Source organism: Trichoderma harzianum (genome assembly GCF_003025095.1).
Source record: "Trichoderma harzianum CBS 226.95 unplaced genomic scaffold M431scaffold_10, whole genome shotgun sequence".
NCBI lineage: Eukaryota > Fungi > Ascomycota > Sordariomycetes > Hypocreales > Hypocreaceae > Trichoderma > Trichoderma harzianum.
Genome location: NW_020209258.1, coordinates 26,708 through 52,847, shown reverse-complemented (window position 1 = coordinate 52,847; position 26,140 = coordinate 26,708). Strand labels below are relative to the sequence as shown.

Genomic DNA, 26,140 nt, shown 5'->3' with positions numbered 1-26,140 from the left:
GCCGCTAAGTAGAGTCATCCACTATTCCCAAAATTTAATTATCAGTGGGAAAACGAGGCGTGGGCTGTTTACCGGCCATTGGAATGTTGTTAGCTGAGATGCATATCGGAGCTTTTTTTTTATGTGAAAGTAAAAGCCGGCAGCGCGACCTAACGTCTGCAATTGCGGACATATTTATGAGCTTTGCTGGGGAATATTGTGGAAAATATAGCATTTCGCGCGCAATGTGTATTTGCTTAGATAGATCCCAGGTGTGATAAAGTAGCCAGAATAAAAATAGCCTCAGTATTGGTCAATGAGCTACGGCCTGTATCGTAAGATATTAGACTCAAATCTTACTATATAACTCATGTAGACCCTAAAAATCTACCTCTAGTCCTCTTTTATCAGATCTGCCGCTTTTTCTGCAACCGCGTATACGGTCGTCATGATATTGCCGACTGGTATGAGCGGGAATACGCTTGCGTCAACAATTCTCAAGTTCCTCGTGCCATAAACCAAGAGGCGACTGTCAACTACTCCACCCTCTTCGCGTGGCATCATGGGGCATGTTCCACATAGATGCATGTTGGAAATAACACGCTCCTCAACGATATGCCTAGCATTCTCAAGTGTACTTGGTATCGTTTCTGGAAGACGCCTGCCGTTTGGTTGAGCAAGAATAGTTGAACTTAAAGGTTCAGTGGCCATAAGTTTCTCCGCAAACATTACACTTCGGCTCAGGATTTCCAAATCGACCGGGTGCTTAAAATATCCCGGATCAATTGTAGGAGAGATGTCCATGTTTTGCGAAGTAATATGGCAGGTGCCGCGTGAGAACGGGTGTCCGAGTGCATTAAGTATCGTGAAATAGTTTTCTGGCTTGGCTGGTGCAGTATAGTTCGAAAAGCTGGTAAGATCTTCAATGTCTGTGTTAATTTGGCATGGAAAAGTGACATATGATAAGGCGGGAGCGCCAGCTTCCATCAACAACTCTTTCAGTATCACGTTCCTCTCTGATGAATCGGTCACGAATTCATCGAGCAAGATCTTCTTTGATTCTGCGGATAATGGACCATTCTTGTCGACGATTGGTAGATAGGAAGTACTAGAAGCGTTGGTGCCTAGTGGACCATCTCCGTTGATACGGTACTGGGCGATAGCAGCACCGACAAGCTCCTGATCCCGGAACATATCGATCGATGGTATACCATCCTTCACTTCGTAGCTTTGACACACTTGAGCATGGTCTTGTAAATTTTCTCCAACTCCGGGAATATCGAGAATAACATCAATTCCCAAAGCATCGAGCAGCTTGCTTCCACCAACACCTGAAACTTCTAGAATTTGAGGTGATTGAAATGCGCCGGCAGCAAGAATAACCTCTCGCTGAGCTTTCACAGTGCTGATGGTTCCGTTCATTTCGCGTACTTGAATTCCCGTCGCAACAACGTCTGGCTCTTGGCCTTGCCACATGATTTTTTGCACAATGGTCTCCGTTAGAACTGTCAAGTTTAATCTTTGTCTGATCTGGGAATTATAATATGCTGAGGCTGCGTAACTGCGTGTTTTAGTGGTTGGATCGATGCTTGCGGCATTCTGGAATGCGCCGGTTACGCTCCCTGGTATCGGATCATTTGTCTCTTTCAAGCCCAGGGAAATGTGTGCATCCATCCATGCAGAGTTGGTAACACCGAATGCTTGACCGTAAGACATTTGGATAGGTCCATAGCCGGAAAGGCTGTCGTCTAGGCTCTTTATACGAGTGATTGCACGTATCTCGTCGGTTGGGGCATGTCTTGTACCAAACTTCTGGTAGTAGGGTGCGAGATCTTGGTATGACCACCCTGGGTTACCTAGTTTAAGCCATGCGTCGATTGATGCCGCTGTAGGATAGACAGTATGCATGAAGTTAATGGCTGAGCTGCCACCAAGACCCTTGCCTCGAGCTAAGCTGAGAGCCCGACTGTTTAGGCCAGGCTGTAAATATTGGGGAGATATCAGCATGCGGGTTCTCAAAGCCGCACATTGCGCGAGCAAAAGTTCCAATGATTGATCACTGAATTGAGGCAAACTTGAATTAGAAGGGCAATAATTACCTGAGGTGTCGAGGTGAATTTCCAATCGTAGCTGTCGTTGCCACATAGCAAAGAGAGGAATCCTGAAGTCGATACTGGGGGATCATCTCGATGATCTCTTCCGGCTTCAATAACCAAGGCAGTGGCATGAAGGTCTTCGCTCAGACGAGATGCAACAACTAAGCCAGCTGTACCACCTCCAACGATAATATAGTCGTATGCGTCAAGCAAGTTTGCAGATAACATCTTGTCTTGATTGATGACGCTGCCCCTCACAAGAGATCTCAAGTATTTAGCTCGGATAGGCCGAAAGTGCGGCGGATTGAGGTAGTCAGTTTACTCTTATATAGCGTAGCATATTGCCTTGGTCTCTTTCAATTCTGCGACTAACACAAGAATACTTAACCAAAGCCCAATATTGGGCGTATTTTGTGGATATGGGTCAGCAGTAGCAATACAATCAGACATATTAACTCAGTGTCAACACTATATTGCACCAGTGGCGTTATTACGCACGACACTCAGACCAATGAAAGCCACCAACATCATCTATTAGAGTAGGTACCCTTACGTTTTTACCACGAATAAAGTCCGTTGAGATCTTTTGTTGCTTAACCGTCGTTAGCTAGGTTCTCGGTGATGCTGAAGTAGCGGCGCTCTAGACCTTCGGTTTTAGGTATCACTAAATGCAGCAACTGACGTTTCACTAGGGTAGTAGCACATCTGCTGATTATAACAAATGAAGGACCATTTTATTAGTGCCTGATATATGATGTTATTCATAGTGGCGAGATATGTTCATCAAGTCTGGACTTAATACCGAATCAAACTCCGAATCTGAGCGAGATTTGAGGGCTGCTGATGTCAGCTGTGGTGAACGAACTAACTATGCCATGCCTGTGGGTAGCTCAGCGGATTGGACCACAGCTTCTGGAATAACACAAATTAAAAGGAAGCATGTTAGTAGAGTTAAACGATAACGATGCTATAAATTGCTGCGCCCAAATCACACGGCGATTCCACTTTACCATTACGTACTTATATGCACGTAAGCTGCGATTAGCCTACCCATGGCGATGTATGCCCAACTACCACGTTTGCTCCCTCAAGCCCAAACGTTTTGTGAAGTTTATGCTATGCTCGCTGAGGTAAATATACGTGAATAACAGATAGGCCTAAATTAGGCTCATGTGTTGCGTCTGCATAAAGAGCCAATATCGCTGTGATGGTGGGTAAGGGTAAATCTTACCACAAAAGTTTAGAGAGTTCATACCGAGTCCTATTATAGCTCTAGCGGGACATATGAAACCAAAGGAATGAGATATGGTGCCAGTTCTTGGATATTAGATACCATGTAGAGAAGACCTGAAATTGGAATACATTTTGAAAGCCTTCATAACCGATGCGCGAATATGTGTTCATGAGGTGATGGGATCTCACATTGTGTCAATCAGCGATCGCTGAGACCTAGATGGGTGGTATTACAAACTCAATGCTTCTGTTAGACAAAAGCAGGTATACTAGTGACCCTTCTTGATGTTAGGCGTAGGGAGGGTAAATCATAGATATCGCTCACTGGTGGTTGCACTGTCACTCAACTATCGTAAATATGATTGCCTTTCCTCCAGTTTGCAAGAATACAATTAGAATTACTGGAATCAAAGCGTCCTGAGTACCAATTTTGTAAAGAGATCTGCTATTATATTCACATATGCAATTGATCACAAATTTCATGGCATTACAGTTTCAACATTGTTAAAAACTCATGCATAAAATAGGGAAACATAAGGGGTAGCTTAGGATAAACAGGCTGTATGGATAAACCTGAGTGTTTAGGGAAGTGGATATGATGTCTTGGAAGATATAAAAGCTTGGTGAAAACTTGATTCGTATTCAGAAACCTACCACCACAGTTGAATTAACGAGGTTATACTAGTCTAAGTATAAGCTTTGAAACTACGCTGACCTAAAACATGTCCAGTCGCCCCGTAGGTAAAGTTGACCGTTTGCGTTTGCATTATTTATATACATTACGTTTTTGTAAATGCCACTATTCAAAAGATTAACCACCTGCCTAACCATTGAGTAAGCTTACACTTTTAACTACCTTTCTAATCAAGCATATGCAAACCATGCATCTCAGAAGTTCGACATGTCACAGATCAAGGTTGTAATTTATACCCTGATTTACGAAAGACAATTCCTGATAGGCTATCAGTCACTTCGTATTTTGCTAGCGCCTGCCAAATGTAAAGTTATTTGGATGACAACTGTCTGTAGTCGTATGTATAAGCGGACCCTTTAGCCAGAACCAGCAGGTGTATTGTAAAAGTGAAAGTGTTCGTGGATCTGCTCGTATCATAGCTAACGTAAGATTGGATAATCCCTCCACCGCCAGTTAAAGAAGTTGACAAGACAAAGAATACCAATAAACTAACATATAAATAAGGTTGTCAAGACTCACCACGAAACTCACAACTCAGCAAGAAAAATCGCTACTATTGTATCGACCGTTCAATTTTCCGAAATACATTTGACCACATAATTTATATATCACAATGCGTCCTTCTGTTGTACTCGGAATTGCCATCTTTCAGGCTGCAAGCGTCTTCGCGGAGACAGTCCCACTTGGCTGTTTCGGTAATTGCAACAATCACATTATTGGTTGTTGTATTGGTGATGCATTTAATTGCCAAATCCTTGCCAATTGCTTTGCCAATTCTATTCCAAATCAGTGTGATAACCCCTCGGATGCTTGTTCACACGTAAGTGCTGCTGAATATATAGAGTTACGATATGACTAACGGTCTGAAGTACTGCAATTCTGGTGCCGCTGCGTGCCTTGCTGCCAATTAAAAAGTAGGACAGGGGCAAGATTGAGTATAAGAATGGTTATTTTACATGTGTTACTACTCTTATATGCTCTCTAATTATCCTCTAATCTACCTTTGGAAACTTGTTGGGGGAGATTTGACTTATAGTATGTTTTATACACTCCCACATTCTCAAATGCAATAGACTTATATGAACCTTATGAAACCATGGAGCTGCTTTGAAACTATTCACCAGTGATTTATGATGATACAAAGTTCTAAGACTGCTGAGTAAAAATTCTGGGGCTATAATGTGAACGTTTGTGATACATACGAGTGTGAGAAGTGAGTAAGATGTGATATGGAAAACACCTAATAGCTCGATTCATCTTATAGTAGCTAGGTTATTAGTAAGGCCCTCCTAGTTCAAGGATTTCCAGACACTAGGCCAAAATACAAGACCTATGCCCCTCCCCCATCTGAAATATGCATTCTCCACAGCTGATACAGGTCTTCATATTGATACAATCGCATCATCTTTGCAAATATGACATATAGCAAATGCTAGAGCTGGAATTAGCAGCTCGTACTTCACATTGCTTAGTGACAATTTATGTTATTAGTCTACCTAGTAAGCATTAATAATAAACCAACCAACTAATCAAACTATACAATCTTTGCCCTTTTCTTTCTTTCATTAGATTTCAATTTTTTTCTCTCTCTCCTAAGGAGTTGCTGTCATTAGGTTGTCTTACATGATTCTCTAGTAACATGAATCTCTCACTTACCTTTACGTTCAAAAACAGTATATTCCTCCCATCAAGAATATGTTTCATTTAGACAAACACTATTCATACATATATTTGAAGAGAGTGTTATCCATTTCACGCAACGTTCAACATTTGAACTCTGACACCTCGATTGTTATCGAGACAGGTGAATAACATGCGAAATATAGACTGGGTGACATCATTAAACACTTGCCTATTTCACACGTTCGCGATGTCATATCGTTCAACATAAGTAAAAGCTATATTCGCGGTATCATCCTAATAATAACAATATAAAGAACTTCTTTTTTATAATTACAGATATTGATCAGTAATAGCCGCATCACATACCTTACCCGCAAGCATCAGCCAATCCTAGCTAGAAAATCGGCCAAGTGAGACTCAAACATAGAGGCACAAGAGCAGAACAAAGCTAGAAAAGATAGTGAAGACGATTGTTACAACGATTAAGGTGAGCGCCTGGCCCTCGGGTTGGAGAGACTCATACACACTCGTTGTCAAATCTTTAGCCATGGTTGAATTACCGCCAGTGGACTTGCAGTTTTTGTTTCTCTCTTTGCGTCTTTGAGACGCAAAATAAATCGTCAAAACTGATGAGAGAAGGGTTTATGAAGGTGACAGATGAGTACAAGTACATCTACATGAAGTTTTGTGAAGAAGCTTGCTCCCTAGGGAAACTAGGGCCATTTGACATCTGTTTCGAAGTCTTCTGCGTCTGGGCCAGGAACATAATTTGAAGGCGCGGGCCGTGATTGTCTACTCTGCAAGACGTAACAGTTGACAAATAATGTAAAGCTTGGTCATAGTAGTACTGCATCCTAGATAGATAACGGAATGCTTCTTCCCCTTCTCTCTCTTCCTTCTTTCTTTACAAATCTCGGTTATATAGCTTCAGTAGTTACTCAACATCAAATGGTTTTTGTTATAGCCGAGTACGCAAGTGCGTAAATTGGTTATAGCTGACACTAGTTTTTGGCTAGTAACCGCAGCACTTTGGTACAGGAAATCTATGCTAGCGAGCGGGTTGAAAATCAGGCGATTTAGATCGACTCCACTCAGTAGTTCGCCTTTGGCTCCCGGCAACAAGGCAGCGAAGCAACAAGGCTCGAAGATTAGAAGCTGCATTGACTGGAAGTCCGGCAAACTACACGGACATTCTAACAAACGACAAGTTTACTCAACTAGCTCCTCGCCTCCGCGAGTATCACGAAAAAGATTATCCAGGGAGATAGAGAATGAATGAGGTTTGGTCCCCACGCTCGGTACTAAAGGCCCTGAATTTGGCGCCGCTTGGCAAGCGAGAGGAAACTGAATGAAATGATCTGCATCAATGTTGATGCAAACTGTTTTTAACGCATGGAATCCCACTTCTACTAGTACATACTGCGTATCATTACCGCCAAGCGCATACCATTATTTATTTGCTTTGCTTCTCTAGAAATTTTTCGTACACCGCTTTTTGACCACCGGCTTGTCTTTGTGGAGTTCAATTATGTTGTTGGACGTGATACAGAGGAGTAGAATCCGCATCTGCAAGCGAGACGCTGGCTGCATTGATACCTATAGCTACACTGCCTACAAGGGCTAACAACCCTGCCAGAAACGATTTTGATAATAAATACTACTACTTGTTTGAGAAGAATGGAGCTATGGAGTACATTGTAGGTATCGATGGATTCTTAAGGGCAATCAATGGAGGCGTTGGTCATATAAGACACAAGAGCTCCAGCTGCTTTCTCACATCGGGGCACTTCGCATCTACTGTGTCTATGTTCCTTCTATGCTCATTCTATTCTTTATCTACTAACTCTATACTTCCTTAAAAAAAATGTTGAACGCACAGAAAAAACATAACGAAAAGATGTCTGATACAGCAAGCGAACAACTACCGGCTCTCCCCTCGGACATTACTCCCCAGTGGTTAGGAGAGAAGCTAGGGCACAGGGTCAAGTCAATCGAGAATACCTCTCATATTTGGGGTACGGCCAGCAAACTATTCTATGCCATTACATATGAAGATGAGAGCAGCGATGCGCAGCCAAACCACATCTGCATCAAAGGCGTCTTCGACCCTAAGATGATTGAAGCGCAGCCATGGACAGTTAGCCTCGCGCAACGAGAGGCCGAGTTCTTTGCTAAAGTTGCGCCAAACGTCAAAAACATGATTTTCCCAAAGAGCTGGTGGAGCGGTTTGAGTGACAAGCAGGGTATCGCCATCATGAACGATTTGACTACCGAGGGCTGCACTTTCCCCACCGAGACCGCCTCGTATCCAGTTGAGAAAGTTTTGAACGGTGTTGAGCAGTTGGCTGGTCTACATGCGCAGTACTGGGGCCAGAGCCAGGATGACCATCCATGTAATGAATCCCCTCTTGTTTTTTTCTCTCAATTGGATCCACTACGGTATCTAACTGCTAGATAGGGATTTGGAATAACTACGACCCGGCCATGAAATTCATGTGCACGTCATGGGATGAAGTCGTACGAGCTCCTGGCCGTCCCCAGCTACCTGAGTACCTGATGGATGGTAAGCGATGTAATGAGGCCCTAGACCGCTATTATGCGGAACGTAATCCGAGATTCCGTACACTCCTTCACGGCGATACCCACATCGGCAACGTCTACTTTACGTCTAGCGGACGCATCGGTTTCCTTGACTGGTCAGCCTTCCACTTTGGATCCTGCTTCCATGATGTTGTCTATCACATGACAGCCATGCTAAGTGTTGAAGACCGTCGCTCACATGAAATGGAGATCCTGGATCACTACCTCGATACGTTGCATCGCCTTGGCGGGCCCAAGTTTGACCGTCACAATGACCCTGAAGTCATGATCGAGTTTCGACGCTCCTTCATGACCAACGTCATCTGGCTCATCTGTCCTGATGGCTTGCAGAGCAAAGAGCGCGTGGCGGTCTTGTGTGAGCGCACCGTTGCCGCTTACGACGACCATAAGGTCATCGATGTCATTCTTGGCCAGCCCAAGCCGGCAACTTCAGAATGATATTTAAGAAATCGATTTCCTGTCAATACTGTATTTTAGAAGTACTGATGATGAATAAATCTCATAAAACTAGTTGTGGACTATACATCATTATTTCACCTTCTATATTTTATTGCTTGACTTATTAACCAATGTTTTACCACAGTTCAATACATCAATATATATCATTCACAGTCACATAGCTAGCAGATTGAGTATCGCCATAACAAAACTTCACTTTCTCTAAATATTAATACGATAGCGAACTTCAGTGAGAGGGAATGAACCAACTTAGTTCCGACTAGCATTTTGGTCTTCTTTCATTACGGATGGCCAGATTTATCAGGCTTTGTACCCAGAAACCTACCCAAGACAATCTCCAATTACTAGATGAGTCTAGTGAACAAGCCGTGAACTTCAAGATCTTGGAGAAGACACTCATCAAACTATAACAACGCTCCCACTATCATCACAAGTGTCCCTATCTCACCAACCTCGGCCCTCCATTCTTCCCACTCCAGCGAACTCAGCTTACTCAGTCTCACACACTCGTCAGCCAACTGTAACTTCGTCAATACTCCAGTTTGAGAGAGCCCGTGTATTTTCCGCTCCTTGTTGCAGAGTACAAACTCTGTTCGCCATTCCTCTGTGTTATCCGCATTCCACAAGCTTGCATTGTTTGCGAGAGGCACAAGAACAAAACCGCAAGTCGGATAGGAAGAAGCCTCCGTGGATATCTCAATTAAGATATTAAGGATCTGGAAGATAAGCACCGTCCTGCCCGGTTGATTAGTATGAGTCGAGCAGCGACAATTGTTGACAACCATACTCACCGTCTCCTTGATTCGTTGTAGACCCAATCCATCCAGGTTACACTGGGATCGTCGGGTAGCTTCATCTTGCGGATTCCACCAGCCAATGATGCTAGCGCGTTAAATACATGCTTCCGTGGTTGTCAGAGCAGAGCGCATATTATAATGCGGGAGGGGTTGGTTTGCGGCTAGCTTACATTCACTGTGGTCAGAAGGGCGGCTTCGAAGCCGTCATTGCCCAATGGCTGTTCTTGGAGTCGCAGCAAACAGTAGACGAGTAGAGATTGAAAAGCAGCCAGGAGCTCCCATTTGTCGAATGCCGCATGCTACCAACAGTTGATCACGGATCCAAATGACAAGAGCAAAATCAGCGCATACCTTGGAAAATATATTCTCTTGTTCGAGCTTAATCAACCTCCATACAAGATTTTTGTTTGAATCGGTTCGACTCTTGAATAGCTGCACTAGACCCATGCATGTAAGTAGAGACTAGTCATTAATACAATGTCAGTAAAAAGGGCTACCGTCCAGAGGAATGGCTGGGGAAGCTAAGAGTGGATTATGATAGTTCGATTTTCGGTCTGGAGCTGTCTGATGACAGATGACAAGTGTTTGCGTACATCCGGGCGAGGAGATGGATTAACTGACCTGTTGCGGCGGCCCTACTCCAGTCTCAGCCCAATTTGATTGCAAAGGGCTAATAAACGGAGGTAGCGCTGTTTTTTGGAGCATCATAAAAGGATACGACCGCAATATCCGCATTGCCAATGACACCAGGGGACCTTGATTCGGCCGAGTAAAGATCCGATGTTCAAACAGCGAAGGGCCAGATAAATTTCCCAGTGCCAGGGGAGATATACTGTTTTCCAACACAATGTGCTCTTCATTGAATGGATAAAGGAGAGAATGAGTACTCTGGTGATCAAGTGGAATCTCAAGCCCAAACATATCGAAGTCTCTGAGGATAGTATTCCAATTGTCTTCCGTTGACCATCCAAGGGAGGCTGCAGAGTTAAGAGAGGCTTGTGGAAATGTTATATCTTCCAAATTTATGGATTGACTAGATGCTCGGGAGAGGGCCACAGATGTTGTACTCTCATGAACTTCTGCCTTCTTTTTCTTTCTGCTGGAGTTAGATGCGCTAGGGGTTGAATCCACGCTGCCATCATGAGGCTCTCCTGTTCGCCGTGCCACCGCAGCAACATCACATTCCATGCTCCGCTCATGGCAGCGAACACAGGTTTCTGAAACAGAATCATTAGGCACGATGCAACGAGTCTTTGCCCGAACACATGCACCGCAAGATCGCTTGCGAGAAATGTTCGTGTCAGGAAGTTTGGAGCGACAGTAGTAGTAGTGCCGCTTGCGTGAGGATTCTAGCAGATAGACACCGATTTGTGTCAGAAATAAGGATACTGCCGCTGGATTCTCTTCTAGGGGCTTTCAGACATTGTCATACCTTTAGCAAATGATCTCTTGCATAGCGGACAATGGCGGCTTGCTTCGCAGGTGCTGGAAGGTATGTGCTTTTGCTCTTTATGCATTTTGATAGTTACAACCAGATGTTACAGTTCATAGTCTGGAGAAGAACTTTGTCGAGCTAATGTCTTCTGCGTGAATTCCGGGGCGTGAGTTACCCCATTGTCTTCTAAAGTCCATTTCACGGAGTTCCGTGCAATAATTGGCTTATTAATGATCCTACATTTGTCAGGCACGGCAAGATTAATGGTACAGTAGTGCTATTAGTCTCCTTAATTTCAGTGCTAGTGAGATCTACAGCCCTAGGTAGCACCATATTATATGTGGGCCATGGACATTTTCAGAGAATTGCGATACTATGCGGAGCTTGGCGACTGGACTCTACGCTCTCCTTGCCGAGTGATGTCAACCACTACATGTCAGATGGGCCATTAAATCATCTTTTTAAGCCGAATTACGGCTATTCGCATTGTTTCAAAGGTTGTCATCCTTTAAGCCGCCTGTCTAGAACCCATTCATCTAGGTTGATGTATATCTTTCCAATACCTACCTCGTGCTTTTCGCGGTAATTCTATTGAAGTTATAGCTCTTACTACGCAGACATCTTCCGTCTAACCATGGACCTAGATAAGAAAAGCGACTAGCTATTTGAAGGCCATCAAGCCGAAATTTTTGCAACGGCCAATGGTTTTTTGTTTTCCAGCTCTGAAGCCTTGAACGTATGACAAGCTTCCCTCCTACATCTACAGGTACCCTACCTTTTGGGTGCTTAACTATTAAAAACTCCTACCTGTTTAACTAGCTATTAAATAAAACGACTACGATTTTTTTATTTATGGTCTTATCTAGGGACCCTGGAGAGATAGAAATATTTGTAAACCCTTTAGATAATTAGAATAGAATAAAACCTATTGCCCCTGGATTAGCGATAGCCTTTTAACTACTAAAGGAGGTAACCCCCTTAGGCTTAAAAACGGAAGAGATTATAGTCTTTTTTTTTACCTTTAAAAAGAAAAAATACTTTAAAGAAGCTTTTAGTATAAATAAAATACCTTTACTTAGCTTTAATAAAGTAAGATTAAGTATAATAGTAATAGTAATTATAATATAAATAACTTTAAAAAGCTTTATTACTTTTATTTTTAATAATATAAAGGAAATTATTAACTTAAATAAAAAGGGGAAATCCTTTATTAAAAATAAAATTATAAACTAAATTAATAAAATTAATATATAATAGTAAATTAAATAAAATATAGTATTAAATATAACTATAGTTATTAACTTCTACTTAGTATAATATACCTCCTAGCTTTCCTTAGTAGTAGTAAAATAAGTTTACTTATACTTAAATATTGCTTTTAAAAACTTTATTACCTTTTATATTAACCTTAAGGAAAGGCTTAAAAACCTTAAGAAATTAAGTAGTAAAGAAAAAGTTACTTAACTAACTAAAATAATATTAGTTAATATATTTTATAATAAAAAGGATAAATTAAATATTACTAAGACCTTTATTATAGTAAAAGCTTTTATATTTATTAAAAAAGTAGGCTAAAAAAACCTTAGGGTTATATAAGTATAAATTATATTATAAAAGAATATTTATAATAAAAACCCTTAGAAGGGAATTAATAACCTAAAGTATTCTTTTATAAGTAGTAAAAGGCTAGCCCCTGCTATTAATAAAAAAAATATAAATAAAATTAATAAACTTAAGGAAAGTTTTAATAACTATATTTTTATTTAAGTCCCCTTAGATTATATATAAAGAAAGCTATTAGTTATTAAGGCTAAATAAGAATTAATTAAGATTTTAAAGTTTATAAACAAAAATATTACTTACTTCTAAAAGGTTTAATTAAGCTTTACCTTTAAAGGTAAAAATTAAAATATTAAAAATAAAATTATTATACTTTAGTTAATAGTAAAAAATAATAGTTTAAAAATTAAAAAAGTATATTTATAAAAGGTTTTTTTTATATATAGTATATTAAAGACGTATATTAATATAAGCAGAACCTACCTTATAGATATATTAATTTTAAAGGAGGTATATACTAAAGTAAGGGTTAAGAGCTTATTTATCTTTTACTATAAAGTTAATTTTAAAAAATCCTTTAATATATATAACTATTTTATTTTTTTTAATAAAAATATTAAACCTAGCTTTAAACTCTTTAGTAACTCCCTCCTAGCGGAAATCTAGGTTTAGCTCCTTTAGGTTACTTAGTACCTATAGTACTTTAGATTTTATAACCTACGGAATTATATTAAAACTAAAAGGTATTATAAATATAGTAAATTATTTTTTAAATATAATAATACTATAGTTAACTACTTATCCCTACCTTAGTATATTAATTATAATAGCCTTTATATAGTAGACTTTTTAAAGTACCTTACTAAATTAATTATTAAAAATAAGGAAAAAGTATAAATAACTAAAGCCTAACTTTAGGTAATTTAGGAATTAAGCTAGTAGGAATATAATAAAGCTAATCTACCTAAACCTAAACCTACCCCTACTTTAACCTTTAATATTAAGAAAATATTTAACTTAGAGACTTAAATAAGCCCTTATATAAGGCTGTTAATTTTTAGCTTAATTTTACTTTTCCTCCCTTAGGCTTTAGCTAAAAAGATTATTATTAAAGTTAACTTAAATAAAGAAGATTTTTATAAGGGAACCTCCTCTGTTAGGTTAGTAGTTTACGTAGCTAGCTTAAATAATAAAGAGGAAGAAGCTAAAGGTAATAAAAATATACTTAATACCCCTTTTAGAATTAATAAACCTTTTAATATAAGTTTATAAATAATAGACTTTATTACAGCTGCTAAAAGAATACTAACTTTAAAATCTTTTAAGTTAATATTAAAAAAAGTAGTTTATACTAGGATATTATTTTATTACTAATATAGAAAAGTAGCTATAATATTATATTAATTTAGGAACCTTATATTTAATAGAATAGGGTATTAAATAGAAAGTAAATTAAAAATTACCTTAAATATTAAGTATATAACCCCTTAAATAATTAAAAAAACGCTAAACCCTTAGTTTTTATATTTATTAAAATCTTTCTAAACCTCCTTAGTAAATAACTCTTTTCCTTAGGTTTAAAAAATAAATATATATACTAAATAAAAGTATATAATTATACTATTATTAATATTTACTAAAGGGTTTTAGTAGATTTAGTTATAAAAACCTTTACTAAATAAGGCCCTCCCCCCCCCTGCTTAATTATTATAAATAACTTTAATACCTTATATTAACTTTAGAAACTAGGCAGAAGTATAGACCTAGTAGATAATAAAATTATAAAATAAGTAAAAAAGTATAATCTCCTCCTAGCTTTAATAAATATATTTACCTAATACTTAGGAAAATATATTAACTTAATTTTTATAAACTACTTTATATTAACTAAGGTTAAATACTCCCTTAATATAAGGTTAGATTACTATATAGTAATTATAAATCTACTTAAGCTCTTTAGGATAACCCTAGGGGCAGGGAAAAAATATATTTTATTAGAATACTAAGAAGACTTTAGCTAATTTATATACTTTTTTACTTAAACCCTTTCTATAGTTAACTTAACTATATTATTAAAAACTAACCTTAATAAATATGTTAAAGCCCTATAGAACCTTTTTAAATAAGCTATAAAGGGGGTTAGTAAAACTAAATACTAAAATAGCTATAGTATACTATAGTAATTAGAAAAGTATAAAGCAGCCTATAAAGCTTATAAAAAAGTAGTAGACGGCTTCCCTACCTAAAAAGGAGTTTATAAAACCTTTAAAAACTTTATATATTATAGTAAGTAAGCTTATTAAAATAAAATTATAGTAAAAGCTAGCGTTATTAAGAATATTTAATTAATAGCTAAGTAGTGTAAGGTAATAAACTACTTTTAACTACCTTTTTTAATAAATAAAGATAAAAGTATTTTAAATTTTATAAAAAAAGTAATTTTCCTTAAAGATAAGCTTCTTAAGTATAAGATAATAAAGGAGGATATTTTAAACCTATAGGAAAAAGACTTTCCTATTAATAAAAATATTTACTAAGACTAAATAGTATTAAAGTTAAAGGCTAAGAAAGCTATAATAAGGTTAGGAAATACTATACCTAATGTAAATAATATATTAATTACCTTTTTATAGCTTACCTAGCCTATTATTAATAAGTATATAACTAACCTTTTCTATAAATACTTAATAATAAAATATTATTTACTTTTTTTCTAAAGTATAAAAATTACTATTATTTTTAAACTTAGGAAGCTAAAGAAAGCGTATACTATATATAAAGGTTATAAATCTATTTCCTTACTTTTTTATATAAATAAAGGTTTTAAAAAACTTTTAGCTAAAAAAATCTTCTTTTTAGTAATAAAATATAAAATATTACTAAAATAATATTTTAGGGCTTTTTTAAAAAGGTTTATAATAAACTTAGTTACCTATTTACTATATAATACTAAAGTTACTTTAGCCTAGGGTTTTATTATTTTCCTCCTTATATTTAATATCTTTAGTATATTTAATATTATTATATATAACTACTTAGTATATAAACTTAGGGAATAAAGGTAGCCCCCCTTTTTTATAAAATAGGTTAACTTTTTTATAAGTAACTATAAGGCTTTTATTTAAAACAGCTATAGGACTACCTTTTTAAAGATAAAGTTAGAATATAAAGCCCTATAGGGGTCTTTTATTTCCCTTATTATTTTTATATTTTATTTTTCCCTTAGCCTAAAGCTTAATAATCCTAATATCTACTTTAGGTATATAAATAATATTAGTATTATAGTAATAAAAGTTAATACTAAAGAAATTACTTAAAAGCTTTAGTAAAAATTAAAAAATACCTTAAACTAAGGTAATAGAAATATAGTTTTTTTTAACTTAAATAAGGTTAAATTTATATACTTTTATAAAATTAAAACTTAAATATATAATAAAGGAGTAGACTTTAGAGGAAAAACTATAGTCCCTTAGAATTTAGTTTAATAGTTAAGGATATACTTAAATTTATAACTTTCCTTTAAAAAATACCTTAGGATTATAAAAGGAAAAGCCCTTAAAGTAGCTAATTTCCTAAAATTTTTAAATAAAATATAAAAAAGATCCTTGCTAAATATAGTAGCTATAGTAGCTAAGGCCTACGTTACCTCTATAGCCTTATATAGGACGGAGGCTTTTTAGCCTAGTAAAAGTAGATAAAGCGTAATAAACCTAAATAAATAAGTAGAAATAGGCTTAATAGAACTAATTATAATCCTGGAACCTTTATTTAAAGTAGTAGTTAAAGTAATTATCCTTATGTAAAAAATAACTAACTTTTTTATTATATATAGAAAATTAGGAGTTCCCTTAGTATTAGTATAAGTAATATAAATTAAACTTTATATAGTAGCTTATTTTATAAGTTTAAATAGGAACTATTTAGTTAGCAAATATATTAATAAAAAACTCCCCCTTAGGGTTTTTTTTACCTAACTATAATATACTATAGCCTTAGTAAGGAAAATAATTTAATTTTTTTTATTTACTAAGAATAATAAAGTAGTTTAAGTAAGCCTAGACTTTAAAAGCTTACTAAAGTTAAAGGTAGTAGAGAAATACTTAGAATTACTTAACGGCCTCCCTAGGTCTACTTTTTTTATTTATTTAAATAGGTTATAGAATAAATAAGGTAATACTAGCTAGGGAGCTATTATATACTATAACTTTAAGAGAATTATAATATATAGCCCTTTTACTAACGTAAAAGTTTATAATACTAAAGTAATAGGTGTTTTTAAAGTTATAAAGCTAGTTAGAATATATACCTTTATAAACCTAAATATCTAAGAGATTTTGCTTTTTTTAAATAACTTAGCAGTAGTAGATAGAATACTAGGGCTAACTTCCGCCTTATTTTAAGGAGCCTATATAAGGTTATACTAAATTACCTAAAGACTATCTTTATAAGTAATTATAAAGGTAGCCTAGGTCCTAGGTTATAAAGATATATTAGGAAATAAAAAAGCTAATTAATTAATAAAAAAAAGTTTAAAACTCCTTTACTACTTAAGAAACTATTTTACTATTACCTTTATTAAAAAGTAAGTAAAAAAGAAATATAAAAAAATATAAAATAATAATTAAAATAATAATTACCTAAAGTTATATAAAACTAGTAAATAAGGCCTTTATAAAGCCCCTTTTATACTTTTAAAGCTATATTTTTTATACTTAATTTTATATAGGCTATTAACTAAAAAATTTAAATATAAAGATTTTATAAAATACTATAAAAAATTTAAATATAATACTAGGCCTATTTATAAATATAAAAAGCTAAGGATATAAGAATACTTTATAAAATATTATATAATAGCCTTTTTCTTTCTTAATATACTAAAGAGAGAGGTATACTTTAAAACTACCTATATTTAATACCTCCTTAGTAATAGAGGGTATAAGGACTTCTAAAAGCTAGTAAAGGAGATAAGCTTATACAGCCCCCCCCCCTATAGAAATAAATATATAAAACAGATTAATACTTCTTTATTTCCTTTATTATATTAAAACGTAGTAAACGCCTAATTTAAATTCGGCGGCTCCTACCGTTCTAGTGCCTAGATAAGGACTTATGTAACTAGATTACTTAGTAGACGTTAATAATAAAATAAATAAATAAATAAACAAACTTAAACGTATGAACAGTAGCTACCCGCGCTACATAAGTACTCCTAAGCTACAATCACGGCCACTGATGTACAGCAAGGGATGAGAGTATCTGGAGCGGACAGTCCAAGGAGCCGGATGGTAGGTAGAGATGCGCGTATTAGGCCTATCACTCTATGAAAAGGAGCTACCTCATTCTCATATATGCCTAGCTGTCAAGAAAGCTGCATTGCTGATGGGTACTTGGTAATATGGTCAAATCTGTGAGTCACGATATCAATATACAGGAAATTTGCTATTTGGCGACCATGCCGGCACTACTAATTCATCACATAGACAGGCGAGCGAGGCGAAAGAACTTTTGGATCAGGCGCAAAAGCAAAATCTATTGCAAGTTACTCTCCGCCGCCTTACTGTACATCCACTGTATAATAGCGCTATGGCTTGCGCATACCATGGCGAGCCTTAACACTCCTGATTACATAGTTCCAGTCACTCCGCCGCTGACCGAAATCCACTGTGCGGTAAGCCAGCGGCTCTTCTCTGAGACTAGCAGTAACGCAGCATCGGCCATATCATTGACCGTCCCAATTCGTGACCCAGCCCGCGTCTGTGCCAGCATCCCGGTCTGTAATTCAGATGCAGATCCGTCGGGTGCAACCAAAAACTCTTTCGACATGTCTGTCATCATTGGTCCCGGCGCAAGAGTATTGACGGTAATTCCATGGCTACGGCCAAGCTAGTACTTGCTGTGAGAAGGTTTGCCCTGTGAGAATAGGAGTCTGGGTAAGGGAGCTCACCTGACCAGCCCAGGATGCTGTAAGGCTATCCTGCGCAGCCTTTGCCGCGGCATAGACTGCGCTGAGTTCAAGGCCAAGTTTTGAGACGATGGAGCCAACGTTGATAATACGCCCTCCTCTGGGCATTTTCCCTATTCCTATAACAGCTTGTGTCAGGTAAATGGTGGCAAAGACATTGATCCCGAATTCGGCTTCTAGTAATTCCGGCGTCGCCTCTGTGAGATTCGTTGGGCTTCCGTAGCCAGCATTATTCACTGGATCACATCAAATTGTTAGCCACCTTCGAGTCTTATTTACAAAATTTAAGGCTGATTCAAGTACGTACCGAGAATGTCAATGTGGTCGGCGTTAAGCCCTTCCAGAGTCTCTTGGACAATCTTCATCGAAGTGCTAGCTTTTTCCAGGGCTCCTTGTACAACGGTTGTTTTAGTTCCAAATTCCCGACCAATGTCGGCTGCTACTTTCTCGGCCCTCGCTTTAGAGCTCTCTGAGACATAGTGGATTGCAACAGCTGCACCGTTTCGGGCAAACACTCTGGCGATGGCAGCCCCGATGCCAGTTTCTCTGCCGGATCCAGTGATCAAGGCAGTCTTGCCTGCAAGCGAGAGAGTTTCCGCAGTCATGTTCTTGTCAAGCTCAGATAAATAATGTCAACGCTGAGTGCATACAATGAGCTTGGAGACGTTTTTACTTGATCTTTATAGTTTCGTAAACAGTTGTCAACACTAAACTTTTGCATGGTTATTATGTAGAATACATGCTTATAAATTGTCAATACTATTCACGGCTTTCCGTGAACATTGGGGTTTGCTTGTTCACACCCCACATGGCGATTGCAGCCTTCCCTCGTTATTTGAACTCACTAAGTTGGGTGCTGAAAACATTGAGCGCTCACAAACATTCATACCAACTGCACATCATGGCCTTTAACGGATTTCACGAATAAATAGTTTATTTGCTATGATGCTATTTCGAGCGACCAGCTTACTCTTTTAATGAAGAGGATGTTTCCCATAGCTTTTTTAGATACCTCGTCAAGAGCAACACAAAGTACCTAAGCCGATAATTACCCTTCATAGATACCCTGGAGGAAATTTTCAAACCAGTTTCATGCAGTCCTACTTGGTTTACACGGATGTCCTTGAATTTTGTATTACATTCACATGTTGATAACATTTCAGTACATTCTTCTCCTTCAATTTGGTCTACACCTACTTCGAGTTGCGTCATCAGTATCTCGTTGTGTCGACTAATAGCCGTTCAAACTTAGCAAGCTGAATTTAGTGGATACCATTCTCGCAAGCATTTTGCAGAACTAGCTCTTCAAAAGACGGGGCAGCATTCAATCCAATGGTCATCTTCAAAGACGATTGTGCTGTTAAACTTTAATACGCTATTAGCTGAATAGGATAATAGAGTTGCTGACTACAAGGTACTCAGCATACGAATACACCTCTTCTCGCCTGCAAGGGACTGGCTTCTATATTCCATGAAACACCGCAAAGTACGTCTTGCAAAATGCAGAAGCTCTAAGTTGCGTTATTCCTCTCCACGTTTGCAGCCTTGATTGTGTAGAATCATCTTGTTTACATCAGACGGGCCGCGTATTAACGAAGCAAAGTTGTTTCTACTATGACCGTAATACCCTCATTCTCCTACCCCGTTCCGACCTCTGCTTACTCAAAGACACTTGTATTCCCCAAAGAACTACGGCGATTCTGCTAGATTTTTCCAGGATTCCGAGATGACCGCCTATATCGGCAGATCTGTATTGCTACTACCAGGGGGCATATCCAGGGGATTTTGGGTACTTTAATCGGCAAATAGGAAATAAAGCTAGCGCTGCACTAGCATGGCAGAGTGGTAATTGGCCGAGTCAGAGACACTACTCTGATGCATCCATACCTACATTAGCCATAGTTGGAGCTTCTACAGCTCCACCTGAGAGCATTTGGGCAGTGCCATGTGTTTCTCCTTCTCTAGGTTGAAGAATCCAGTCACGAGATTACTGCGATTGTCACCAGGACAGTCATATAACAGTATGACCAAAGTAAATACCAGAAGAGCGATTATTGGATGGTAGATAGCCATGCAGGCGAAGAAAGCATAATAAGTCATTCAGTTCAGAAACGGCCGTTCGCACATGAGATCGTAACCCTGCGATCATTGACTTCGCAAAGCTATACTACAACAAAGTATTACTAAAATGGCGTATAATGTTACATTTAGCTAATCGACTAAAGAAACCTCGGAATTTTGTTCACTTACTAAATATCAGCACTTCTGGATGATGTTGGATTGGATCTTGAGCTAATATTGTGATCATGTAAAGCGGTTCCAGGGTGCCTACTAAAGCGTTACTGTGGCTGATCTGAGGATAAAACCTTATCGCCACATTTACATGAGAGAGTCCAGTCTTTTTGCTCGGACCTCGGAAATATACACGGGCATAGCTCTGTAGGGCTGTAACTTGCGTCATTCTCACAAGCTTACATCTCTTCAAGCTGTCCTATAACCATTGCTGACTATGAGCATGTCATCATTGCTGACGGTAAGAGAAAAATCACCAACGCTGAACTTTGTTGTAAACAAGCTTTCGTGATGACACTGTGATGTCTGACGTGGATACGGTTAACAGACTCTAATTTGGGTCAGACGCTGATGTGGTCTATTTTCGAGCTGACACGGCTACGAGTTACACATCAGTGAATAAGAATTTACGCAGCAGTAGCCATAGTTCCAAGGATGTATATCAGAGAGAGATATCTCCCCCGTGCTCCTGGTGAATCATCTCCTTCCCCTTACATCTTGAGTAATTTCTTCCACAGTCGAGCCTCTTGAATCATTGATATAATGTGTGGCATTCTTGCTAGCATCTCAGTCGAGCGCTTCCCGCGTCGCAATAGACACCATAATACCAATAACAACCATAATACAGTGGTAAACGGGGATCTCAAAGACACTCGAAACCATGATGTGGTCGTAAATGGGGAACTTGAAGATCAAAAAAGGCAGCGAGCCCTTTTGACTACGCAACTAGAGGATGGCTTGACGGAAATATCCCATAGGGGACCTGATAACTCTCATGTGTGGACTACAGAAGATGCTAGAGTTGGTATGCTATCACTACTTCTCCTCACAAGAGAATTCTGTTTCTAAGTAACGCACAAACACAGGCCTCGGTCATGCGCGCCTGTCGATCAACGATCTGTCGATCGACGCCGACCAGCCCATCCATAGCGACGACGGGACAATACACGCAGTGGTCAACGGGGAAGTGTATGACTTCGACAGGCTCCGTCAGGTCCTGACCGACGAGCACGGGTACCACTTCAAGAGCCACAGCGACAGCGAGGTGCTGGTTGCCTTGTACAAGGTCTACGGGGCTCCCGACTTCATCGAGCACGTCCGAGGCGAATTCGCCTTCATCTTGTACGATGAGCGCAGGGACCTTGTCATTGCCGGGAGAGATCGGTTCGGCATTAAGCCACTCCACTGGACATTTGTCCGCGATGAGTCAGGGGAGAAACGCTTACTGGTAGCATCCGAGGCGAAAGCATTCCTGCCATTGGGCTGGCAGCCAGAATGGGACGTCGGGGCCATTGTCGATGGCGGGTACATGAACGGTGAGAGGACCGTCTTTAAAGATGTCCACAAAGTCCTGCCTGGCTGCTGGTTGGAGATGCACGGCGATGGGACCGTACATCATCACAGATACTGGGATATGGAGTATAACGAAAAGGTAAGGGCAGCAACAATGGTACATACAAAGTAAGAGAAACACTCTTATCTGATACTTTCTCGCAGGATAAGGTTGAAACACGCCAACTTGACGACATCATTTCAGGCGTCCGGGAGCGACTCACCGAGGCCGTTCGGCTCCGATTGCGGGCTGACGTGCCTGTCGGGATCTACTTGTCCGGAGGCATAGATTCTTCCACCGTGGCGGGAATAGTGGCACACCTCGTCCGGGAAGACGGCGTGTTGGCGGGCACGGAGGATGCAAGCAAGCATATCCGGTGCTTCACGATACAGTTCCCTAGCGGGTCCGGGTTTGACGAGTCTGGTGCGTGCAAACTGCCTTGCTTCACACAGCCCCCTAATCTAACCCGTCTGTAGATATTGCCGATCGAACGGCCGAGTGGCTTGGCGTCGACCTCGCCAAAAAGGACATGAACGAAGGCACCTTGGCGGAGTACTTTACCGATTCCATTTTCCACACTGAACTTCCTTGCCACGACCTGGCAGGTGTTGGAAAGTATGGCCTGTCGATGGAAGCCCGAGACAACGGGTTCAAGGCCGTCTTGTCTGGTGAAGGATCTGACGAGATCTTTGCCGGATACCCCTTCTTCATGCGCGACATTTTGAATGAGCCGGATCTCTCAATGCCAACGTCCCCATTGGCCAAAGATCAGAAAACGAGACTCGATCTGTTGAAGATGACCGACGATGTCCTCGAAAAGGTGATGAAGTGGTCCGGCCTATGGTTGCACCGCCCAGACCAAGACCCCTCCGCCGACGACGTCCAGGGCGTAGCGCCAACGCTCTACTTTCAACCATCTCTGGCCACCTGGGCGCCCTGGGTGTCTCGTCGCTGGCCAAACATGAATTGCCGCGCTACGGTTGCCGCTTCACACGACCCCAAGGTACGCGCCAAGATGGCCAACCGCTGGCATTCGCTGCACACGGCCGAGTATGTGTGGACAAAGTCAGTGCTGCCCAACTTTATACTCAGCACGCTAGGTGACCGGGCCGAGATGGCCCATTCGATTGAGGCCCGGACACCATTCCTTGACCACCACCTCGTCGAGTACGTAAACCGGCTGCCGCCTTCTCTCAAGTACGCATACACGCCCGAGACGGAAGACTTTGGCGAGCAGGGACCGTACTGGACAGATGGAACTGCGCCGCAGAAGCTGCTCACGGAGAAGTGGATCCTACGCGAAGCGGCAAAGCCATTCATTACGGAAGAGCTGTACCAGCGGAAGAAACATCCCTACTCGGCCCCGTTTAAGTGGCCCAAGGGAGGACCCATCTACCAGATGCTGCAGAAGCTGTTGACGAGGGAGGCTGTGGATAGCCTGGGTTTCTTGAACTACGAAGTAGTTGAGCAGGGGTTCAACAAGGGATTTGGTGAGGAGGCGGAGGCCCGCGCGTTCCGGAACCTGTTGGTGTACGCCAGCCTGGTGACGATAGGCCAGAGATTTGACGTGAAGAAGGCAGAGTCAAGAGATTGGGCACAGGTGACGGGGCGTGTCTAAAGAGGCATTCGCTGTCTTGCGCCACGACTTGTTAGCCGCTATTCAACATTTAGACAAGCTAGATAGGTCAAGGATGCTTTGTGACGATATTATGCTGAATGCCTCCTCCGCTGGTGTTTCACTCACGTTGAGTTGTGCCTGAACTATACATAGAGGTTGTTACTTATCCTATGTCCTTGAATGAAATAGTTATATCGATAAGCTGCTGTCGTAAACTACCTCATCGTGAGGCCCATATTAGCTGTAGATTCTATAGCACACCAGTAGCATTTTCGCCGTCAATGAGAAGAGCGTAGTTATCCTCCTAATAACATCCGACCCCAGAGAATGAGCATTGAGATTATATATATCCCTACGATAATTTAGTCGTCGCCTTGGAAACTCTACATGCCCATGGACTGTACTGAACTCAGGGTTGTTTTAATCTGCATAATGGCCAGACAAGTAAGGAACCATATCTTACTCAATACTCTGAGCAGATGCAATCTCATTAAATACTCGCAGCCTTGGTCTCGATTTGTGCTTTGGCAGTCAGTACTTTAATATCCTTTAGATATCAGCCCCAATTGCCGCAGCAATAGTGGAAGCAAGTTCCTGGAAGCCGGCAGCATCAGAACACTCGTTATGCCTCTTGACACTTGTCAATATTTCATCGCCACCATCACTCAGTGATGAATTCTTAGTCATGCTGACGTATTTTGAGAACTCTTCCGAATCTTGACTTGTTACAATAGACATCGACTTCTCATACGCATTCGTGGTAGCGCAGTGGCTATCCATCTGAAGGCTAATACTAACATCGATGTTTAAATTGCCCAAATCCTCTTGGAAGTACACATCTAGCTTCTCAGGCTCGGCCCGCTGGTTAAGGGTCATGTCTTTATCAGATCAAAGACAACACGGTCTGTTCCCTTATTATTTTGGCGTGGTGCTCGCGTGGCTCAACTGCACGTTCAATGACTATGATTGAGGCAGCATCTGCGGGCCCTTTGATTTCTGCCATCACCACAAGGCCGCCTCTATTCGATCTGTGGATTATCTTATATATGCTATGAATCAAAGTAAGTTGGAAAAACAAGTGACTTCTTTAAATAATAACTCAAGAGAAATCTGCTACTCTTCCATTGGCGAAACTATTTGTATATATAAGCATAAACAAAATAACTCTTGAGATATATAGCATCTACAATGCACTTATGACAGCGTTGTATGCAGCTTTTGGTTGGTAGTTTGCATCAAAAAGAAGGGGATTCGAAGAGGCTCTCCAGCTATCGACATCACGAACACCCCAACTTGTAATACCCACACAATTCGACACTGCAAGACATCCCTGAACGACCGCGAGGTAATCAGAGGAGGGAGCATTAATAATGTCAAGTTCAGTAATAGCGACCTCCGGAGCTGCAGCACTTAGTGCCTTAAGAGCAGCTGCATTCTTAGGCCCTCCGCCAGCGCTAAGATGCCCCTGGCTGCCGATTCCGTCAATGGGAATGCCTTGAGAGCGCCATTTCTGGACATATGAGATCATGCCTCTGGTCTTGGCATAATTAGGGTCGTCAAGGTTGTAGTCATTGATGTATAGCTTTGCGGTAGGGTCCTAGGATCATTGTCAAAACCCTGTTTATCTTTATAGTCAGGTGGAAGAATGCGCTTACAGCATTTTTTGCTGCCTGGAAAGCGATGCGAACAAAGTCTTCGCCGAGGACATTATAGAAGACCGACTGGCGCAGGGTTCCATCTTCATTGAAAATCTCATTGACAACGTCCTATTGCAGAAAATTTGTTAACATCATTACAACAATGAAGCAATGTGTTGCGGCAAGATCTTACCCAAGCATAAAGCTTTCCCTTATAGCGGCCGGCAACGTTGCTAATATGATTCTGTAAGACTGATGTCAAGGTAGCTTTATCGCTGATACTCGACACCCATGATGGTAGTTGCGAGTGCCATAGGAGGTTATGCCCACGAATCAACAGGCCATGTTGCTGGGCGTAATTGACCAGGTAGTCTGCGCCGGCAAAGTTGAATTGGCCGCGCTGAGGTTCAGTGGCATCCCATTTCATGCTGTTTTCCGGGGTAACTTGACCAAACTGTCCTGGCACGAATGTCGACATGCCACTTTTGGACAGTGAACTCTGATCAGTGGCAGTGCCCCAGTACTTCTTTCCATGAGCCTTGAGCTTAGAGTTCAGAGAAGTTGACTGTCTGTCTTCGATAGGAGAGGCGACGCCACTGGCAATAGCGAAGGCCAGGGAAAGGAGTGTTGTGTACAACATTATAGCTGGATCTAATCTCTCACAGAAGTTTCAAGTATAAGCAGAAACAAATTTTGATTCAAAGGATAGCTGATCGTGAATTTATTTTTTTAAAATGTAGATAAGACTAGGTTATATATATCATAGCACAATAAATAAATCCGCCCCCGAATTCCTAAATCTTCTACCGAACGCTTGG

General features: G+C 39.9%; 7 protein-coding genes across 7 annotated transcripts; 3 read left to right on the top strand and 4 right to left on the bottom strand.

Moving 5' to 3' along the window:
• Positions 1 to 372: 372 nt before the first annotated feature.
• Positions 373 to 2,303, bottom strand: M431DRAFT_91657 (GMC oxidoreductase; the record flags this gene model as incomplete). The annotated part of the gene is made up of 2 exons (XM_024924285.1): positions 373 to 1,959; positions 2,079 to 2,303. 2 exons carry the CDS (start codon positions 2,301 to 2,303, stop codon positions 373 to 375), a joined length of 1,812 nt encoding a protein of 603 aa, XP_024771683.1.
• Positions 2,304 to 7,522: 5,219 nt separating this feature from the next.
• Positions 7,523 to 8,664, top strand: M431DRAFT_91882 (hypothetical protein; the record flags this gene model as incomplete). The annotated part of the gene is made up of 2 exons (XM_024924305.1): positions 7,523 to 8,018; positions 8,084 to 8,664. The coding sequence occupies 2 exons, from the start codon at positions 7,523 to 7,525 to the stop codon at positions 8,662 to 8,664; spliced, it is 1,077 nt and encodes a 358-aa protein (XP_024771682.1).
• Positions 8,665 to 8,941: 277 nt separating this feature from the next.
• M431DRAFT_120411 (hypothetical protein) lies at positions 8,942 to 10,403 on the bottom strand (the record flags this gene model as incomplete). Its single annotated transcript, XM_024912098.1, has 5 exons — positions 8,942 to 9,420; positions 9,477 to 9,586; positions 9,653 to 9,781; positions 9,834 to 9,944; positions 10,104 to 10,403. The coding sequence occupies 5 exons, from the start codon at positions 10,401 to 10,403 to the stop codon at positions 9,090 to 9,092; spliced, it is 981 nt and encodes a 326-aa protein (XP_024771681.1). The 3' UTR covers positions 8,942 to 9,089.
• A 3,918-nt stretch (positions 10,404 to 14,321) lies between these two features.
• Positions 14,322 to 14,483, top strand: M431DRAFT_91135 (hypothetical protein; the record flags this gene model as incomplete). The annotated part of the gene is made up of 1 exon (XM_024924221.1): positions 14,322 to 14,483. A coding segment is annotated over one exon (162 nt), but the record flags the coding sequence as incomplete, so codon positions are not given.
• A 3,512-nt stretch (positions 14,484 to 17,995) lies between these two features.
• Positions 17,996 to 19,047, bottom strand: M431DRAFT_120410 (hypothetical protein; the record flags this gene model as incomplete). Its single annotated transcript, XM_024912097.1, has 3 exons — positions 17,996 to 18,363; positions 18,425 to 18,678; positions 18,750 to 19,047. 3 exons carry the CDS (start codon positions 19,045 to 19,047, stop codon positions 18,103 to 18,105), a joined length of 813 nt encoding a protein of 270 aa, XP_024771679.1. The 3' UTR covers positions 17,996 to 18,102.
• Positions 19,048 to 21,277: 2,230 nt separating this feature from the next.
• M431DRAFT_91307 (hypothetical protein) lies at positions 21,278 to 23,685 on the top strand (the record flags this gene model as incomplete). The annotated part of the gene is made up of 4 exons (XM_024924248.1): positions 21,278 to 21,539; positions 21,601 to 22,166; positions 22,232 to 22,490; positions 22,544 to 23,685. The coding sequence occupies 4 exons, from the start codon at positions 21,278 to 21,280 to the stop codon at positions 23,683 to 23,685; spliced, it is 2,229 nt and encodes a 742-aa protein (XP_024771678.1).
• A 1,183-nt stretch (positions 23,686 to 24,868) lies between these two features.
• Positions 24,869 to 25,962, bottom strand: M431DRAFT_91773 (glycoside hydrolase family 10 protein; the record flags this gene model as incomplete). Its single annotated transcript, XM_024924296.1, has 3 exons — positions 24,869 to 25,282; positions 25,341 to 25,451; positions 25,516 to 25,962. The coding sequence occupies 3 exons, from the start codon at positions 25,960 to 25,962 to the stop codon at positions 24,869 to 24,871; spliced, it is 972 nt and encodes a 323-aa protein (XP_024771677.1).
• Positions 25,963 to 26,140: the final 178 nt, after the last annotated feature.